The 20,018-nt window shown below is 34.5% G+C and overlaps 1 protein-coding gene across 1 annotated transcript in view; it reads left to right on the top strand.

The window, feature by feature from the left end:
- Positions 1-20,018, top strand: part of LOC118982521 (catenin alpha-2) — a 100,864-nt gene that overhangs the window by 51,103 nt on the left and 29,743 nt on the right. Inside the window, exons 7-8 of the mRNA XM_037039617.1 lie at positions 7,731-7,836; positions 11,393-11,527. Of these exons, the coding sequence (XP_036895512.1) occupies positions 7,731-7,836; positions 11,393-11,527 (241 nt within the window). The remainder of the gene's footprint in view (positions 1-7,730; positions 7,837-11,392; positions 11,528-20,018) is intronic.

Below are 20,018 nucleotides of genomic sequence, written 5' to 3'. Positions count from 1 at the left end.
TGAAATGAAATTACAAAATGGACAGTTCCTTTTAGAACTAGACATGGATTTATGATAGGGTCCAATAATTTCATCCTTGGGCATTTTTCCTAGAGAAATGAGAGCTTCCACCCATCCAAAAAAAACGTACACAAATATTTATGCTAGTTTATTTGTAATAGCCTAAAACTGGAAATTATCCAAATGTCCTTTATTTGGGTAAATTGTTAAAGTAAATATGGTGCATCTATATAATAGGCTACTACTTAGCAATAAATACTTGCAGCAACTTGGATGAATTTCAAGGAAACTCTGCTGAGTGAAAAACATCAGTGCCTACTGCATGATTCCATTGACATACATTCTTGAAATAAAAAAAATATTACAGAGGTGGAGAAAAAATAGTGATTACCATCTAGGGATAATTACGATTAGGAATAGGTGGGTGATATAAAATTGATTCAAGACAACTTTGCGTTCTATGCCTCAGTTGTGGTAGTAGTGACATGAATATACACATGTGATACAATTGCCTGTAACTTACACACACGTGCACACAAGTGCATGGATAAACACTGAAATCTGAATAATCTCCATTAATTTTATCAGCGTTAGTTTCCTGATTTCATTATGCAGTTTCTTAACACTGGGGGATGCTGGATTAATGGTGCATCGCACATCCCTGTATATATATATATATATATATATATATATATATTTGCAAATTCCTAGGAATATATAAATACTTCAAAATGCAAAGATAGAAAATAGAAAAACTTGAATAAATTACATTGAGTTTCTCATTCCCATGAGCCATGTTTTAAATGTTCTATAGTACATGCGACTAGGGGATACTATATTGGGCAATGCAGAATTACAAAACATGTCCATCATTACAAAAATTCTCTTGGACAGCACTGCTGTAGACGCTCTGATGTCTAACGGAGTTTTAAATTTTACTCCCAGCCTACACAGTAACATTAAAAGAAAATGCTTGCCATATAAGCTAAATTCAGGGTCCTTCCTTAGAGATACTGGTTATTACCCAACAACTAGCAAGGACAGCTGCACATGCTGGCACATAAGCAGAAAGAAATGAACACTTTTGATTCTCCACCCCACAAAATGACCCAGCTATGTTTTCTATCCTTTTTCTTTCTTCTGTTTGTATGTGGGGAAAGTGTGTCATGTCACTGATTCTGTACTCACAAAATCTGGGCCTTGAAACTTTCTTAGAAATGTCTTGCATGTTGCCCAGAACCATGTGTTAGATATTTAGGATTTTTGAGATAAGTTAAGGAATTTTCTGAATTCAGCCTTATTAGGCAATGAGTGGATGCACATTGCTTTAAATGCTGATGAATGTCTAGAATCTTCTATTTGGCAGTCAATAACTTTTCTTGTATTTTTATATGTAATTATGCTTTCTGTTTTCATATTTAGATTTTATTTTTATTAAGCATTTGTATATACTGTGAGACAATTACTCTAGAAAGTCTAGTTAATATCCATCACCATATATAATATAAAAATTTATTCTTTTTAAAAAACATTTTATTTATTTATTTTTAGAGACAGGGGAAGGAGGGAGAAAGAGAGAGAAAAACATCAATGTGTGGTTGTCTCTTGCACACCCCCAAATGGGGACTTGGCCCACAACCCAGGCATGTGCCCTGACTGGAAATAGAACTGGTGACCCTTTGGTTTGCAGGCTGGTACTCAATCCATAAGCCATACCAGCCAGGGCTAAAAACTTATTCTTGTGATAAAAAATGTTAAGATCTATTCTCTTAGCAATGTTTAAAAATTATTACATCCTCATGACTTATTTATTTTATACCTGGGAATTTTTACTTTTTGACTCCCTTTTCTCATTTCACCAACACCCCTTACCTTGGATAACCATCAATCTGTTCTCTGTATCCAGAAGCTCAGGGATTTTTTTTTTTTTTGCGGTGGGTGGCGGGGGGGTGTTTCTCTAATTTTACTTAGCATTATGCCCTCAGTGTTTACCTATGTTGTCACAATGGCATATCTCATTTTATGGCTGTATAATATTCCATTGTGTGTATGTGTGGATGTTTTCTTTATCCATTTACTCACTGATGGGTATTTAAGTTGTTTCTCTAGCTTGAGTATTATAAATAATGCTACAGTGAACATGAAGGTGCAGATGAATTTTTCAGCAAATGTTTTCATATTCTTCAGATAAACACCAAGAAGTGGAATTGCTGATTTTATGATAGTTCTATTTTTAATTTTTTGAGGAACCTCCATACTATCTTTTACGGTAGCTGCATCAACTTACATTCTCACCAATAGCAGGGATCCCTTTTTCCCATATCCTTGCCCACTCTTGTTATTTCTTGTCTTTTTGAAAATAGACATTCTACAATCATAAACATAGCAACAAACAACAAATGTTGGATCGGGTATGGGGAAAATGGAATCCTAGTGCACTGTTGGTGGAATTGCAAACTTGTGCAACTAGTATGGACAACAGTATGGAATTTCCTCAGAAAACTAAAAATTGAAATGCCTTTTGACCTGGCAATTCCACTGCTAGGATTATGTCCTAAGAATCCTGAAACACCAATCCAAAAGAACCTATGTACCCCAATGTCCATAGCAGCACAATTTACAATAGCCAAGTGTTGGAAGCAATCTAGGTGCCCATCAGTAAATGAATGGATCAGAAAACTATGGTACATTTACACAATGGAATTCTATGCAGCAGAAAGAAAGAAGGAGCTCCTACCCTTTTGCAACAGCATGGATAGAACTGGAGAGCATTATGCTAAGTGAAATAAGCCAGGTGATGAAAGACAAATACCACATGATCTCACCTTTAACAGGATCCTAATCAACAAAATGAACAAGCAAGCAAAGCATAACCAAAGGCATTGAAACTGAGAACTGGCTGACAGTGATCAGAAAGGAGAGGGGAGGGGATAGAGGGGGGAAAGATGAAGGATTTATAGAAACAACTATAAAGGACACATGAACAACAAGAAGGCGGATGGAAATGGGGGAGGGAGGCAGGGAGGACTGGGGTGATGGGGAGAAGTGGGGGAAAAGGCAGAAAACTGTACTTGAAAAACAAAAATCAATTTAAAAATTTTTAAGCTGAAATGAATACAAAAACCACCTCCAGTGATTTAAAGGTGACAAAGTGATTAACATGCAATTTTTAAAACCTGGTATTGGAACAAAACAATCAACAAATTTAACTGGAGAAAATAAACTATGTTTTATTATTTTTTTTAAAAAAGAAAATAGCCATTCTAACAGGTATAAGGTGATACCTGACTGTGGTTTTCATATGCATCTTCCTGATGACTAGTGATGTTGAGCATCTTGTCATGTGTCTGTTGACCTGCACATGTATCTGTGCATCTTCTTTGGAAAACTGTCTATTAAAATCCTTTGCCCATGTTTAAAATGGTTTATTTACTTTTTCATTATTGAATTGTAATGGTTCTTTATATATTTTGGATATTAACCCTTTGTCGGAATCGTGATTTGCAAATATTTCCTCCAGTTCCACAGGTTGCCTTCCAGTTTTATTGACAGTATTATTTGCCATGCAGCAGCTTTTCAGTTTGATGTCATCCAAAAGGTTGTGTTTTAGATCTCCTGTTAGGGCACATGCCTAGGTTGTGGGTACTGTCCCCAATCTGGATACATATTGGAGGCAACCAATCAATGTCCCCTCTCTTTCTCTCTCTCTTTTGCTCTTTCGCTCTCCCTCTTTTACTCTCTCTAAAATTGGTTAAGTACATACATGGGCTAAGATAAAAAAAAACTTTAATAAAAATAAACATTCAGGCTAAAACTGTAAGAAGTAATTTGTGACATTGCATCATGAACCAACAAAATATTAGAATCCAAAATATCTAAAGAAAATAAACAAGTGATTTAGGTAAAAACAAACAAGTCACTAGAAAATTGTGCAAAGGTCCTGCACATAAAACTCAGAAAAGGATATATGAATGTTTAATAATAATTATCAATGAATAATAAAATCAACTTGGCCTCCTGTCATCACAGAAAGGAAAATTGAAAAATTTTATATCCATCAGATTAACAAATATAAGTGAATAAATAAATATTAAATTATGAAATATATAGAGAAAAGCACATAAAATAAACACACATCTTAAACAGTGTTGTAACATGATCTGACCATCACCCAGCCACAGAAGCCCTGCACATACTTCTTCCAGATCATAATTCCCTCTCTTTCAACTGAGTATAACTACTACTTGACTTTTTGTAGTGGTGTGAAAAAGCCCTCACTTACACAACATTTGCTCATTTCCATGGAATAAGTACTTCCATCTTGGCAGATTTCAAGCTATCAATAAGTCAACTGACTCATCAAATTCCTGAAAATTTGGCAATCAGCTCTTTTGAGCATAAACAAATCCATGTCACCACTCCAATGCCACTTCCTTCTTTGCTTTTTTTTCTCCTCTTCCTTCATTTAAAAAGTTTTGTTATATAAATAAGAATTCTTTTTTTTAAGATTTTATTTAATTTTAGAAAGAGAGGAAAGGAAGGAGAAAGAAAGGGAAACATCGGTATGTGGTTGCCTCTCATGCTCCTGCAACTGAGGACCTGGTGTGCAACCCAGGCATGTGCTCTGACTGGGATCTGAGCCTGTGACCTTTTGGTTTGCAGCAAAGCATGCACTTAATACACTGAGCTACACCAGCCAGGGCTAAATAAAAATTCTTAGATACATAGGTTATATTAGCTGCTTCTTATAACATCAGTATTATATTAATGAATATTTTTGAAGTCTTTCTTCTTTCTCTATATTCTAGAAAAGTTTAGCTTTGGGTTTATCTTTTTTAAGGTTTAGTGAATTTCTCTGAGAAACCATCTGGATTTACTTAGTTTTTGGATTAGCTTTCTTTCTGATAGTCTTATTTATTTCTTCCATGGAAATCAGACTCTAAGTTTTTTTTTTAAATATTTATTTGTCTTTAGAGGGGAAGGAAAGGAGAGAGGGAGAGAAATATCAATGTATGGTTGCCTCTCTTGAGTCCCCTGCTGGGAACTGGCCTGCAACCCAGGCATGTGCCCTGACTGGGAATCGAACCGTGGTGGTTTGGTTCCCAGGCCCGTGCTCAGTCCACTGAGCTACAGCAGCCAGGGCTCAGACTCTTAGTTTTTCAATATCTTTTTTTCCTGGTCAGTGTTTGTAAATTGTATTTTCCTAGAAAGTTATTTTACCCAGCTCTCAAATTAATTTACATGTATATAGGAAAAATACTGTTATGATACTTTTAATTCTCTATTTTCTAATTATTTCACTCTTTTACACTTGAGTATTTTTCTTAATAGCAATCTAAGTATATTTTCTACATCAGTTTTCCTTTTTTTAGATAGTTTTAGATTTCTTTATTTCCAGTGCTTTATTTTTAAATCACTTATCCCTTTTTGAATTTTATTAGTTTCTTCCTAAGTCTTTTTGAGATTTTGAGTGAGATATGGTTTTCATTATTTCTTGCATGTTGATGTCTGTAGTTAAGGCTGTTTGTTTTTGTCTGGGATCACTATTTTAGCTGTTCTTATAAGAATGAAATCATACACACACACAAAAAAATCGTTACTCAGAACACAGAGATTTCAATCCTAATTCTCTCTTTGAGTATCAATCTCTCTGCATTATCACCCTGGGCTCATCACTTAGTTTTCCTCCTTGTACTTCAGTTTTCTCCAGTAGAAAAAGAGGAAATATGTAATGTTCTCAAAACTTTTATTTTGTTTTTTAGTTTTGTGAAATACACCCTATTACCAGCTCATGACTCTGATAATTTGGACTTAGTCTACATTGTGAACCCTAAAGTTCTTTAATAACAATCTATTACTGACCCTGTGACTCTCTTGTGCAATCTCAGTAGACACACTACTAATCATAATTTTGGCTATGAGATAGGAGCCTGAGCTTCTAGCAAATTCAGTTCTCCATAAATGTTCTTTCTAACTTAGTACATTTTGTCAGAATCAATCAACTATTGAAAGTTATCATGTAAGGTTTCCCAAGTTGCCCCCAAACCCTTGGAAATTTTTGACATAAACAAACACACATGATTGTTAGTAACAAAAATTCAAGCAGAGGGCAGCTCTTTGGGAATGGGTTACAATGAAGGCAAAAAGCAATAACAAATGTGTCATAGGCAAACTGCAAAATAAAGGGCTCTTCTAGGATCTGGAAGTTACAGAGAAATCTGTAATAATGAGAACATTATTAAACATTGACAGATTCTGCATCTAAAATTCCCTTTAAAAATGTAAAACAAAAACATGGAATAGTTTCTTTAGAGATAAATAAAACATAGTGTTAAGAGAATGAAAGCCAGATTTTCACAGAATCTTTATCTCATTCATATTACATAAAATTTACATGTGAACTCCCTGTCCATATTTAAATATCTAAATAGCAACTAAAAATATTGCTGTCCTTTGTGGAAGAGCTAATACAATCATAGCATAATAAAATATCTTGTTTTAAATTTCTCTATGTGTGTGTTTAAGCTTTGACATGAACACAATATATTTAAATTGTAGCTACTAATGTAATGCAGAACAGAAATTAGGAGGGAAAGTGAACAAAATGCCCTTCATTTACATTAATTTTCTGAAGCCACTTGAAATCTTCCATTTTATTATCTTCCACATTATCTATCAGTGGCAATCATTGCTCGCTCTATATGACCTTATGTGTTGTAAATAAATCACTTCTAAGTAGTTCTTGTCCACATTTCATCACATTTCTAACTAAGAATGTAATTTTGTAACCTTAAAAAATTGTATTGATTTTTTCAGATGCACCTAGAAAGACCAGGCTAAGGAGAAATGCTTAAAAAAAAAGATAAATGTATTTAACCTGTTATTTATCTCCCAAGAAAATATAAGGACAAGTTATATGCTATATTTTGTTTAAACATGTCTGATGCAGCATAGTTTCCCTTATAATAAGTATTTTAAGACATCTAATATTAAACAGTTCACCGAATTGAAAACCTAATGGGAAAATACTGGCACGATGGTTTGGAAGCATGAAAACATCCACTGTCACAGTGTTTTGTCTGTTCCCTCATAAAGCAGTACTAGCAGCATACCACCAGCGAGGGTAAGAGCTGAAGAGAATTCTGAAATTCTGGCCCAGCAGTTCCCCGTTATGTACAAGAGACAGTTGCCTCTCAAAGTATCAAAGTAAATAAACTTAAGAATGTAATAGAGTTGGATGTGGTATGAAGGCACTGGAAGGGCACTTATTTTAGCTAGACTCTTATTTACATTTAGAGACTATTACTTAATGACTTGTCTGAACTTAGATGAGTTCATGATTTTTAGTCTATTTTTCTCTTTTTCTAAGATGGGAATGATGATACCTACTAGGGTTGTCATATGAGGTAGTGCGTAGGACAGCATAGGCACATGGGAAGCATTTCAATATTAAATTTCTTTTGCCTTGTGGTGATCACCCTTTTCAATGGAATACTGTTTAAAATAGGTAAGTTAATGTAAAGAATTAAATGTGAACATACACATCAAAACAGGAGAAAGTAAAGTGGATCATTAACATGGAAATTGAAATGAATCAAGAAAACATTCAAAATTCTTCTAACATGACCGGGGCCAAATACAAAATCAGAGTCCTGGTCAGACAATATGGTTGGTTTGTCCATTTCTGTTCATAAAATAGATTTCTAATTATGTTGTATATATTGTTTCAGAGGCAAAGGGCCACTGAAAAATACATCTGATGTCATTAATGCCGCGAAGAAAATTGCCGAAGCAGGATCTCGAATGGACAAATTAGCCCGTGCTGTGGCTGATCAGGTAATACAAGAGGGAAGAGTGGAATCAAATTAATTAGCACTTGGGCTCTGTAATGGGTTTTATATACCCTATAAAACACCTGAAGAATGACTTGTGGAGAATCACTGACATTTTGTAAACTAGCCTCTAACTCTGCTGAGACTGAGCTGATGGAGGAGGGGGGTTCAGTTCAGGAGGGACTCCTACAGCCTATAACTGAATTCCTTGAGAAAGAAGGGCACTCACAACTGAGAGACATAGCCCCAGAGAACCATCCTTATTCAGAAATTGAAACACGCTGAATAGGGGAAAAAACCAAGTGTATCTTGTTAGTTATTATTGAGCTCACTGTAAGGATGTTCTCCATAATTTATGATAATTTATTCTCTAGTGTAAATGGGATTAATCCCCATAATCAAGAACTTCCACATTTCAGCTGCATTTTCATCCAGACTCAGAGCCATCACAAATACATGAAATATTCTTAAAGTATCTTTTCTGCTTTCAGACCAAACTAAGATACAGATTAAAATACATTTTTAATCTCACCTTGAATGTTTGATTTCTTTCTACACTTCATATTTTATTTGGCCTGAACTGGAACTCTAATATCCTGTTGTAAATATGTCTTGTTGCAATAATGTTTCATTTCGGTAAGGGTACTTTAGGCAATAGACTTTTCCAGATAACTGATCCTTATTTCTTTAAGCAACAGCGGTTTACAGTTTGAACCATTTTTAAAGGGAGATGTCTTTAAGTACAAGATTCTGAAATGTAAATATTACATGAACTATTATTTACATGGAGACAGTATAGGCATGAATTTGCTTACCAGACCACACACAGTGATGCTCTCTGGAGATATTGAAAGAGGCAGCTTTTCTTCCTCCCCCAAGGGCAGCCCTAGTCTTCCATCATTTTAGGGTTGATGATTGTCATTTTCCTCCCTCATTCCTTAATATTAAGTAGGTCCTCTAAATATAATCTTCAACATCCCAGAATATGGAATATTTTAAGGAAAATACGTTATTAAACTATTAAGATTATAGTTAAAATAAGGCAATATGTTATCATTTTGATGATATCTTTAACTATATGTATAATGGGTAATTCAAGGGAATGTTTTATGTTTGCTTTTGAATTTTTGAAAAATAAATAAGAGTAAAGATAATTCATTAAGTATTACCATGATTTGAGACCCCCCAAATTTGTAGGGTGTGAGGACCAAACCATTACTAAATTGCTAGTGTCAGGGTAACATCACTGCCAGGCTTACTGAAGTTTGCAGATAAGGGGAGATTCTTTCTCTAAAGAAAGAACTCTATAGAGTTCTTTCTATATGTGGAAGAAAGAACATCTTTCTATATGTTCTTTCTATATGTGTCCCAGAAAGAGGAGAAGAGAAACAAGGAACTTACTTGAAAATATGCATGCATACAAACAAACAAAAATGCACCAACCAAAAAAGAATGCCACATTTTTTTCCATGCAATTGTTGAGAGGGGTTGGGATGAATAGAGTTGAGACGAGATTGGTGGTGGTTGTGAAAAAGAGTTTTATTAGGACCGACTTATTCCTGGGAGTTGAAGTAGATGAAGTTTGGATGGCTTTTCCATTATATTTTGAATCTCAGTGGCTCAAGTTATTGCTCAATATGTTTAGGCTAATTGAGTTAAATATTTTTATTGCAATTCTTGTTTTCAATTTGCATTTTTGGACTTATTTTAAACAATTTTGCAAGTCGAAGCATAGCCCAACACAGTTTTGATATCTGGAAACAACACACACACACACACACCAATTCCAGGATTCTAGATGCCTGTTGATGTTATGACAAAGAATTAAAATATCATTTAATGATGACTTTAAAATAAACAGATGAAGGTAAATATAACCCTCTATTTGTGGCATTCTTACTGCCATCAGTGGTGAAACAACTTACATTTTTTTTCTAATATTTTATCTAAATGGTCATTTCTCAAATTCTGCTCATATTTTCATGATGTAAGAATTATTTTTCTTGTTCATTGTACCTTTATTTGTTTTAAATGCTTCAGCTTCAATAATAGAGCAGAATGAAAATCACTGAGAAGTGAATTGGTTGCCTCTATTTTGCCTGAAAATATTTTTATGAAGATTTGAGATATGCACGCAATATAAACTTTTTACGGACTGTTGCATTTTTAATTACTGTTCCATTGAGATAGAACTTCCTGTTTAATTTGCTGCAAGGTTTTTGTATTGAAAGACTTTTCAGTCCTCCAGGGAGATATCATTTTAAAGTTAATTCCTTTCAGTATATGGGTCTCTGGAGTAGGGTAAATATTACAGTATTAAATACTTATCAAGAGCTAAAAACAGTCTCTGTGAGATTCTTTCTTGATAAGTGAATTTACTGAGAAGAAATACCACAATCGTGTCATGTATAAAAAGAGACTTCTTTGTCACTTAATGAATGAAAGATTATGTCAAAACCATTGGCTTTACAGTACTAATGAAATTTTCTTTACTTGAGCTTGAAAAAAACAGCTGGCATCTTTCTCTCATACTCTTATTCTGAAGAAGATACTTCATTTTGGCTTGTGGGTACTTATTTCTTACAGTGTTTCACCAACAATCTGGTGGTTATATATATTTTTATAAGTGCCAAGTTGAGCCAGAACAGTGGAATAGCCTGGAGAATCTTGAGCTAAACTTTTAATAGAAATAGGAATATATTTTAATTACTAGTTAGCCATTGGCATTGAAGTCTCAGAAATGATTTAGGAAGCCATGTTGATATCTGTGGAAGTATCCATCTAAGGTCAGTGTGTTGAATGAACATCTACTATTTTAGTCACTAAGAAAATTCAAAATCCCTGGTCATAGTTGGCCCTAGCACAGTCAGAGTCCTGGGTCTGTTGTTAACTCTTACAAGTTAATTTCAATGGGCATCAAATTTCATTCTATTTCTCGTATCTGTTTCTCCTACAGTGGTCATGATTTTTCTGTTTTTGTTCGGAAGAAGTTTATCATGTTGCTTAAATTTTTGATGAATGTGAAAATCCAAGAAGTATAATAGACTTTCACTAGTGAATGATGCATTTGTTAGAAGGCCAAAGGAGACAGGTGATTTCCCCCCAACTAAATGAAATAAAACTCTACCTGCTCCTATGGCAGAAAGACTGACACACAGAGAAATTTCCTTCTAGCGTGTGTTGCTATGGTTGTCTGTATTAAAATAACTTTGCACATAGTGGACAATGGATAAGCTACTAGGAGAAAAAACACCTGTGGAATATTTAATTTTCTTAACAGTTTTAAAGACAACTGGTGAAATATTCACAAAAATATACAGAAATCCCCATCAGACTTCCTGGAAGACCTTCGATGTTCTTTTCATTGAATTTTATTAAAGTAGAGCTAACTATTCTAAACTTTTGGCTGCGGCCTTCCTAAAATGCTATAGAAATGTGTTAAATGGATGTAATTAAGGTATATGACACTGAAACCTTTTCTTCTCACAGCTTTTCTATAGCAAGTCTTAGAAACTGAAGAGTCCTTACTAACTGAGATCACTTTTTTAAATGTTTTATAGTGTCCTGATTCAGCATGTAAGCAGGATTTATTAGCCTACCTTCAACGAATTGCCTTGTACTGCCATCAGCTAAATATCTGCAGCAAGGTGAAGGCAGAAGTACAGAATCTGGGAGGAGAGCTCATTGTGTCAGGGGTAAGCGGGGACTGGGGCTTCACCATTTAGTTTCCACTGTTGTACTTCAAGGCAAGAATTCTTGGCAACAGTACTGCTAAAACCACCAAACTGCAGTGATTCATAGGGAGGTAGTTTAAAAATAAACGTTATCACCATTATTCCAGACCTCACAATAACTCACACAGAGCAATTTGATTTTCCAATTACCCAGTGTTTATACTAGCCTTGTAAAATCTCCATTCTTCACAAGGAAACTAATTTTGTAGTCTGGAAACTGATTGCCAAGCTGTGGCTATTATAATTATTTGGGGCTTTTGTATATTTACTCATTGTGAGTCCACATCCTTTTGTTAGTCCTGGTAATTTTAATTATTTGTTCAGGAGCCAGCCTCTCTATATGTGGATTGTGTTCACATGTTAGAGATGATGAAAACAATGGAAATTCATTCATCAGGTTCCAATGCATACTAGGTTACCAGTAACCCTTAAAAGCCAGAATGTTTGAATTTAATACAGGTTGATGTGCTGTTGCCAAAAACTAACATTGTTGTCAAAGACTAACAATTATATATATATATATTTTTTTACTTAGTCACTCCAGTGTTTCCCTTTTCCTGAAAATATAAGTATCTGGTTCATTTCATCAAAGGCAAAGAAATAAGAAGTTCAGTGAATAGATGGATCATGATTTCTTGGCAAGATTTTCAAATGTATGTGTTGAGGTTCTTCATCTTGACTTCTTCTCCTTCCTCACCCAGTCCCACTCTTTCAACAGAAGTTGCCATCAATTATCGTAATCTATTTGCAATTCTGAAGTGTGGCTCTCCCACCTTTCGTTCTTTTCCCAGTCGACCATGAGGCTGCCTTTTTAAGCATGGCAGTACCAGGAACATAACATTATCAACATAGGAAATGCTTGGTGAAAATCACACTGGTCATGAAACTCAATTTCTCCACAAGCCATTTAAAAATTAATCAATTTGATACATTTGATAAAAATATGTGGAAAAATCATTCTTGAATCCCCAGGTTTCAGTTCCTATATTGTTTGGCTTGCAGAAACCACAGCTGGGAAAAGAGCTGACCTGGCTTGCATGGAGATACCATCTGGAAAGCCTGGTTCATGCAATCCCACCTAGAGCCTGATAGATTGGCTATTTTGTGCCTCTTTCCAAAGCATAGTCACCTCTTTGCATTTCCCAAGTGATCCTGCTTCAACATTCTTCAACAACCAAGTGCAATCTGTCTTGCAATGTGTTCTTTCTGTCAAGTTGGTAATTACCAAGATTCTCTCTGCCAAGAAATGATCAAAACATTGCATCTCCCTTGCTTCCTTTCTTATCTTCAGCCTCAATGGTATAGTTTCCCATACCATTTAGCTTTCATGTCCATTTGTATATAGCTTCCATAGAACTGAGTGCTTTTTGTTTAGCTTGCCTTGTGTGCTTTCATTTGTCACTTTCCAAATCTTAGTATTTACATGGATGCGCAGAGCATCTTTGTGGATCTCAGATTCCACAACTTCATCTGGACAATATTTTACTGGCAGAGTTGCTCTCCATCATCCTCTCAGTACCCATTGTTCATCACTGCCTCCAGAGCTTCATTCCCATTGTCTTTTCTTCATTGAGATGTAGTCCAAACCATCACTGGCTTTTATCACTTGCACTGTTGGTGTTTGCACAGGTGTTCGAGATTGAGAACACCATCAAGAAGCCTGTTTCCTTCTTTGAGTCTTACTGGCAAAGAACATAAATCCTTGCATGGGAGAAGGCTTCTTTTAGAGGAATGCTATACAACTTCATAATAATTCTGAGTCCAATGCATTATAAAGGTTTGCTATTTATTGCTCAATTGTGGTCCACTCTTGGCCTCCTCATGATTTTTTTCCAGCTTGATTGCTATTTGGTGCCGTACCTGCATCTGTAGTCTGCTATCTTTGCCACTTCTGCCTCCTCTTTATTTATTCTTCATCCTTCCTCACCGATGGCTAATGGAGAAAAAAGTCAATATGTTTATTTTTCAAAATAGCCATAAATGGCTGCCTTCAAAGTGTTGAAAGTATCAAGAACGTGAGACCCCATACACTCAAACTTTCAATGATTTTGCCAAGAAAGTACACCCATGCTTTGGGCCTCATTTATTTTGTTGTGTGGCATGATAAAGTTGCTATGTTTTTAAGTAGAAGCAACTATAGTATAATGCACAAAAAAAGGAGAAATACTTAAGTATTTCTTCCTTTTCTCCTATGTTTATATATATGGGATTCAAAGCTGTGGGTTTTTTTTTTCTCTGAAATATGTGAAAGCCCCCAGGAAGATATATTTGTTAGAAGTCAAAGTTTCTCCTAAAACAGAAGAGATTTGGGTGGACTATTTCCACTTTGCCAAGAAAAATAATTTGGATTTCAAAATTCAGAGCCTTTTTTTACAGTCTTGTGCTGGCATGATGAACATAGGTTAAAATGTACACGTGCACAACTATGTAGTATGTCAGCAAGTGGTATTTTATGGGACTGTATGCGTAGGAATGGGGAAAGGCCTCTTCTGTTGTATCTTCCTCTCATGTGAGAGGTGGCTCAGAAACCTCAATAGGTTGTGGGGGACAATGGGTACAAATGCTCCTCGTGAGTCATGATAAGGAACTAAAAAAGTAAAGCAATTTAGGATGTATTTTGGCATATGCTCATTCACACAACTGCTGTCTAAGAAGCACCATTAATTTCCTGGCTGGCAACCAATTTTTTAAACTCATTGTCTTGAACCTTTTTCAACAGCCAAATGGTGCCATTCTTATTAAATCTCAAAGTAGAAGATGCATTTGGTATCCAATGCAGCCGATCTAAGTTGCTAACGCGATAAAGGAAAAAGAAAAAATAATTTAAAAACAAGTAGAGTTATAGAAATATTAAAGTAAAAGTAGATGACAGTAAAGTCCAGAAGATGAAGCAATTTTTGAGTCTATAGACTGGTTTTGTTTGCTTAGGTGTCTGCTTATTAAATCTTTTAAGCCAGTTTAAATGCATTTTGGGAAAAGAACTGTTGAAAGAAGAAAAAGTGAGAAAAGGAAAGGTAGGAGGGGAAGGTAGGAGGAAGAGCAATAAAATAGGGAAGAAGAGAAAACAAAGGAAAGAGAAACTTAATCATAGCATATCATAAATTTGTATAGTGCAGGTAATAGCTATTAAATATAACAGCATTATATTTACCATGGTGAAAAAAAAGTTGAGCCAGCTCTTTCAGTATGTATATGTATTTTGAATCCAAATAAGTTCCAAAGTCATACTATGGAAATTATCTGAATATGTGATTGTCATGTTTTTAATTAATTTTTGTTCACTAGGATTCAGAGGATTTAATGGGTTCTTTTAAATTTAAAAAGAAGATGTACACATGATTCTGAAGAAACAAAACCCATTGCAAACCCCTCAATTATCTTTAGCTACCCAAAGATTTATGCTTTGTTCATTATTTTGAACAAGATTAGAAACACTAATGTAGGATTTTACAATATAGAATGCTGAACATCAAGCATCCTGATAAAATTTTTTAAATTCCACTTTTTACATTCTATTACAATAAGAGGCCCCTTATAAAAATGAAGCCAGGACACGAGAGCAATAACCCCGCCCTAGACAGGAATGTGACGTTCCAGGACAGAGTCGGAGGGACATTTATATAATGTAGAGCTGACTCCATAGGAAAATGCGAGAAATTTAATAGATTTTATTGCTAAAGCATGCCTTTTTTATACTAACAAAATATAGAAACACAGTTGCAAATGAGGAACATTAGTTCCTTAAATCCTCAAGCTGACTGAGTGGAGCCCAAACCTATTCCTGAGGGATTGAGTAATTCGCCCTAATGTGCACTTTTGTTCTTTGCCTTTTAAATCTCTCCTTTCCAAATCTGAATCCCTCTCAATTGAGCAAGGTGAGCGAGTATAATTAGTGACACTGGTAGGATCTGAATTGGTAAAGAGAAAATTGGAGAATTACAGGTCAATTACAATAATTTTTATTGCCTGTGTTTCACATCATTAAAAAATTTGAATCAGTTAAAATCGACATGAACATTTTTGGTGATAAATGGAAAATATTCATAAAATACCAAAACTGATAATATTCAGATCAATCTTACCTAACACTGGCATGTCATCAGAGATATGTGTGAGAATCTTCACATATATGCATTCAACAGATACACTTGACTTGACATTTACTCCCTATTCCCTGAACAAGCAGTCATGAAGAACCAAACAAATGGTTGAAAACTGACGTGTCTAATCTAATACAATACAGGGAAAAGAAAATGTGGGATTCATTTGCATAATTTCATATATTTGTAAAACTTGTGGTTTGTTGAGATGAGAATTGCATTCTATCTGAAAAGTTCTGTTTTTTCTCATTAAAAAAAGGTGTATTTTGTAATGGCATGAAACAGTCATTGAAATAAGCATTGCACCTAGTTGTCTAGATCTGTACTTTAAGCAACTCTTTTGAGAGTCTTTTTATATCTTCTGATTGTGTCTATTGTCAACTTTTATCATGTCTACTGACCACAGTATAGTAGTAATAGGAAAATATCTAAATTTCTAGCTATTTCAATTTGGGTTTGGAATGCATTTTCGTGCCTCATTTGAACAAAAGGGTGTGTGTTTAGGGGATTTGCAGCAGTTCCAAATATTTTATCCAGACCATACAGAGGGTAGGTCAAGTATTATGTTAAAGGACTTTTCTTGATCTAGGAAGAGTAATCCAATTCTAAAGACAGTGAGATAAAAACAAAGTTCAGATTACAAATTGGATAGAGGGGTGGTAAAGATACTGTGTCCATAAGAAACTGAAATAGTTATTTATCATTTGCTGAATGGCACACATTTTGCTAGTAAAATAGATTATTGCATAATTCCATCTTTCTCCCCCCCCAGTCTGTTATGACAGTAAAACTATATAACCATATAAAATCTGATTCCAGCATCAAGTCTTCTTTAGTTACATTTGTACCAGAGTACGTCATTGATTTTTGCACAATCCAATTTATGCAAACCTTCATAGAAAAAAAAAGCCTTAAGTGGTTTTTCAGTGCAAATTTAATCTCCCACTGTTATAAAAGTGACATTTAACAAACTCAGGGCATTATTTTTGGAAGAAATGGGAAATAAGACATTTTATGAGCAAAGTAAAAATCTCCTTAGGTGTTAGTCATCATAGCAAGCTCTTTGTCTGTTGCCGCACACCTGTGTGGGTGTCTCCCTGAATTCAGGTAGTCTTTTGTAAGAGAGGATGCTATTCTGCTCTGAAGTGTGGCTTTCAGTTAAATACTCTATGATGATGACCATACATACCCTTATCAGTATATTCCATTCTATTCATTGAAAAAAAAACAGTTATTCACTGATGGAATTAAACTAGTTGGCTATCTTGCTGAACCGTTGTATGCATAGAAAAGGGCTTTCTATTCTAATGCTCTTGTTCCCAAAATTAAGAAAACAGATTCTCTTTTGGCAGAACTGGGACATGAGCCAAGCAAATAACTCTTTTTACCTTAACTGGAGAAACATTGTAATTGACCTAACTTGGATCTACCCAGTGGATTGATTGAATTACATCACCTGAATGTATGGGCTGAAGAGTTTTTATTTTAGTTTGAGGGCATTATTACTTGTAAGAGTAGAAAGGTTAGTGGCTTTAAGAAGACATTTTTGCCTCAGATATTTCTGCCTCAGAAATGTCAGTGCCATTACCTGTCCTTCAATCAGTGAACTTTCATTCCTTTGGGTTTTAGAAGGATCTTTTTATTTTATGTTTTGAAAAGCCTCTAATTAAAAGAAGGCAGGCAAATAGTGCACACCTTAATCTATTAGCAATTGACACCTTCGATTTCAGTTAACATTCTGAGAATTACTTGGCAGCCAATGAATGATCTTTTGTGAAAACCTTGGAATTAGACAAATGGGAGTTACCTAATAACTGCAACACACTGGCAACCCTATTTAAGAAGTACTTGCTTATAATATGTTCCAATGAGACATTATTCTAATTATGAGATATTATTTATATGTGATAACTGTCTAATTTTATTCTAAGATGTTTATTTAGTAATGTGTTTTAAATAATTATGACTATAATAGTGTCTTAGGAGGCACCTCTTCCCATTTTTAGCTAGTTTTGGATATTTGAGAGCAAATCCAGACCTACCTGTTTCCTTCCATTTAGATTCCCAAATCATGGGAATCTAAAGGGTTGAGTGAATACCTTTATTTAGAAACAGTATTTTATTCAGTTTTTGCTTTCTGGTTTTCCCATATACACTTGGATTTGTCAATGGTAGTCAAGAAATACATTATTTTGAACCGGTTACATGAATCAATTGATTTTTTTTTTTTGTTCCTAAAGAAATTTAAAGAAAAATGAGATAATGAACAAGTTGATATAAAAGTAAATTTAAGAAGAGATGAACTTTAAAACCTTATACTAAATATTATCGGGGGATTTCATTATTGATTTTGCACAATTTTTCTTTACCTCAGATAATAAAAACTAAAAGAAATAAAGAGACCCTAAGAGCAAATCAAATAGTATTTTTTTTTGTTTTGTACTAAATTTTACACAATTTTGAGAATATTTTTCCAGAAAAAGATCAGTGTTTCCATGTTTTTTCTACTTTCTAATGACACACTAATAATTAAAACTTCAAAGAGTTCTACTTATTTCTTGTTCATGTTAGCATATTTTCTGATTTATTGAATTCAACATTTGTATTGCATTCCAGCTACATAAAAGACATAATGCTAAATATCAGTTGGGTTAGTGTAAAGTCCTTTATCTCCGATAATAAATCTTCCTGAAAAGGATTATTTTTTCTGTCCATTCTGGTTTTATTAGGTTGGGTAGTCTATTGTTTTTCATTTATTTATTTTTTCATCTTACTGTTCAGTATTCTCAGCTAGAAGAGCAAGGTGTCTGCTAATTGGTACCTCTGCGTACTCACTGTGTTTCTCGGTTTACTGTATTCTGCAAATAAAAGTGTGTTTAACTTATTATCATCTATATTCAGACCCTACAGATTATTTTGTCAAATGCTTTCTTCAGCTTAATGTAAATGATTTATAAAATATGGCTTTGATCACAGTCCTGAGGAAAAAACATATGCACCATGTTATGGCTCATATATCTTATAAATAAGAATGGCTTCAGAATGGGCAATGTGGAGTCTTCTTAGTTCAGATTATCTTTTACTGCTTCAGAACACATTGTCTTACTCTGTTGAACAGTCATTTTTCTTCTGAATAATAAATGCATCTCAAATACTTTATAGGAATCCTATTTTCTTGAATGCAAGCTTTCTTAATTTAGACTTTAATCCTTGCTCTCATTATTAATACGATATCTTACCTGATTGCTTTATTCCAAATACTTTCATCTGTGCAGATGCCTTGTTGGTAATGAACTTGTCTCCCTGGAACTCTGGCTAGATGTTCTGTCAAATCTGCACAACTTGTTTCTTGACCCCTTTCACCCATTTCCTTTGGCACTGAGAGAGAATAATATCCTGAGAAGTTCTAGTCAACATCATCTTCTAAGAACCACGTACTCTTTTAAGCTTATATGAGACAGTATCATAAACATAATCATTTTATCTGAGAACTCCTGATTCAAATCTGTTGGCATAAAAACTGGATTCTCATTTGCCATTTCTCTTCAATAATATTTTGGTGAAATTGCATGCCAGCTGTCCGATTATGTCTTCCATGGTGAATTACTTCGTAAATACATCTGTATGCAGGCCCTTCTTTTGGAGTGTACAGATTATTCCACTCGATTTTTCTCAATCCTTTTCATTAAGAAGTTAACTAAAAACTTTTTTTTCCAACAGAGAAAAATTTGAAGCCAATCCTACATTTCTGTTGTCATAGTAAAATTATAATCATGACCCCAGTAGTGGGGTCTTTTGACTGAAATCTTACAGTTACTTCATATCTTTCCTTGAAGGGCTAACTAGTCCACTTTTGTAATGCATCAAATTTGTAGCTGCCATAAGACTTAGTTTTCTTAAATAGTGTCAAGAGGCTAGATCCAAAGAATAGTAGGAAATTAGGGAATTGCCTGATCCTGGCATTGCATTCTGTGTCAAAGACAGCTTGGTTATTTTAACTAATATAACTAAAGACATCACATTCAATCATACTAAAAGGTCAGCACAGTTCACCACTCTGCATCCTTTTGATGCAGCCTAGTTTTGCATTGGGTTCCTGAAGTCATGCCTCATTTCCAAATAAACAACAGTTAATTAATAAGGAATAACAATAGATTATAACCTAATTCCAGTTTGTTTTATTTAAACAGTATTTAATTTCATGTTTAGTTTAATATCTTAACACAGGGAGAAGTGTGCCTTCTGTGCTAGATAGTAAAAAATCGTAAGGTATATTTATTGGAAGAATGGGCAAGTGCACCACTATTTTTAAAATAATGGGCTTTAAATTTTGTACAAAAGATTTTATGATA

This window comes from Sturnira hondurensis, unplaced genomic scaffold (assembly GCF_014824575.4).
Source record: "Sturnira hondurensis isolate 20B ecotype Veracruz unplaced genomic scaffold, ASM1482457v3 Scaffold0002039, whole genome shotgun sequence".
Classification (NCBI taxonomy): Eukaryota; Metazoa; Chordata; class Mammalia; order Chiroptera; family Phyllostomidae; genus Sturnira; species Sturnira hondurensis.
The sequence above is the reverse complement of the archived record's forward strand: the minus strand, read 5'-3'. Positions and strand labels throughout refer to the sequence as shown.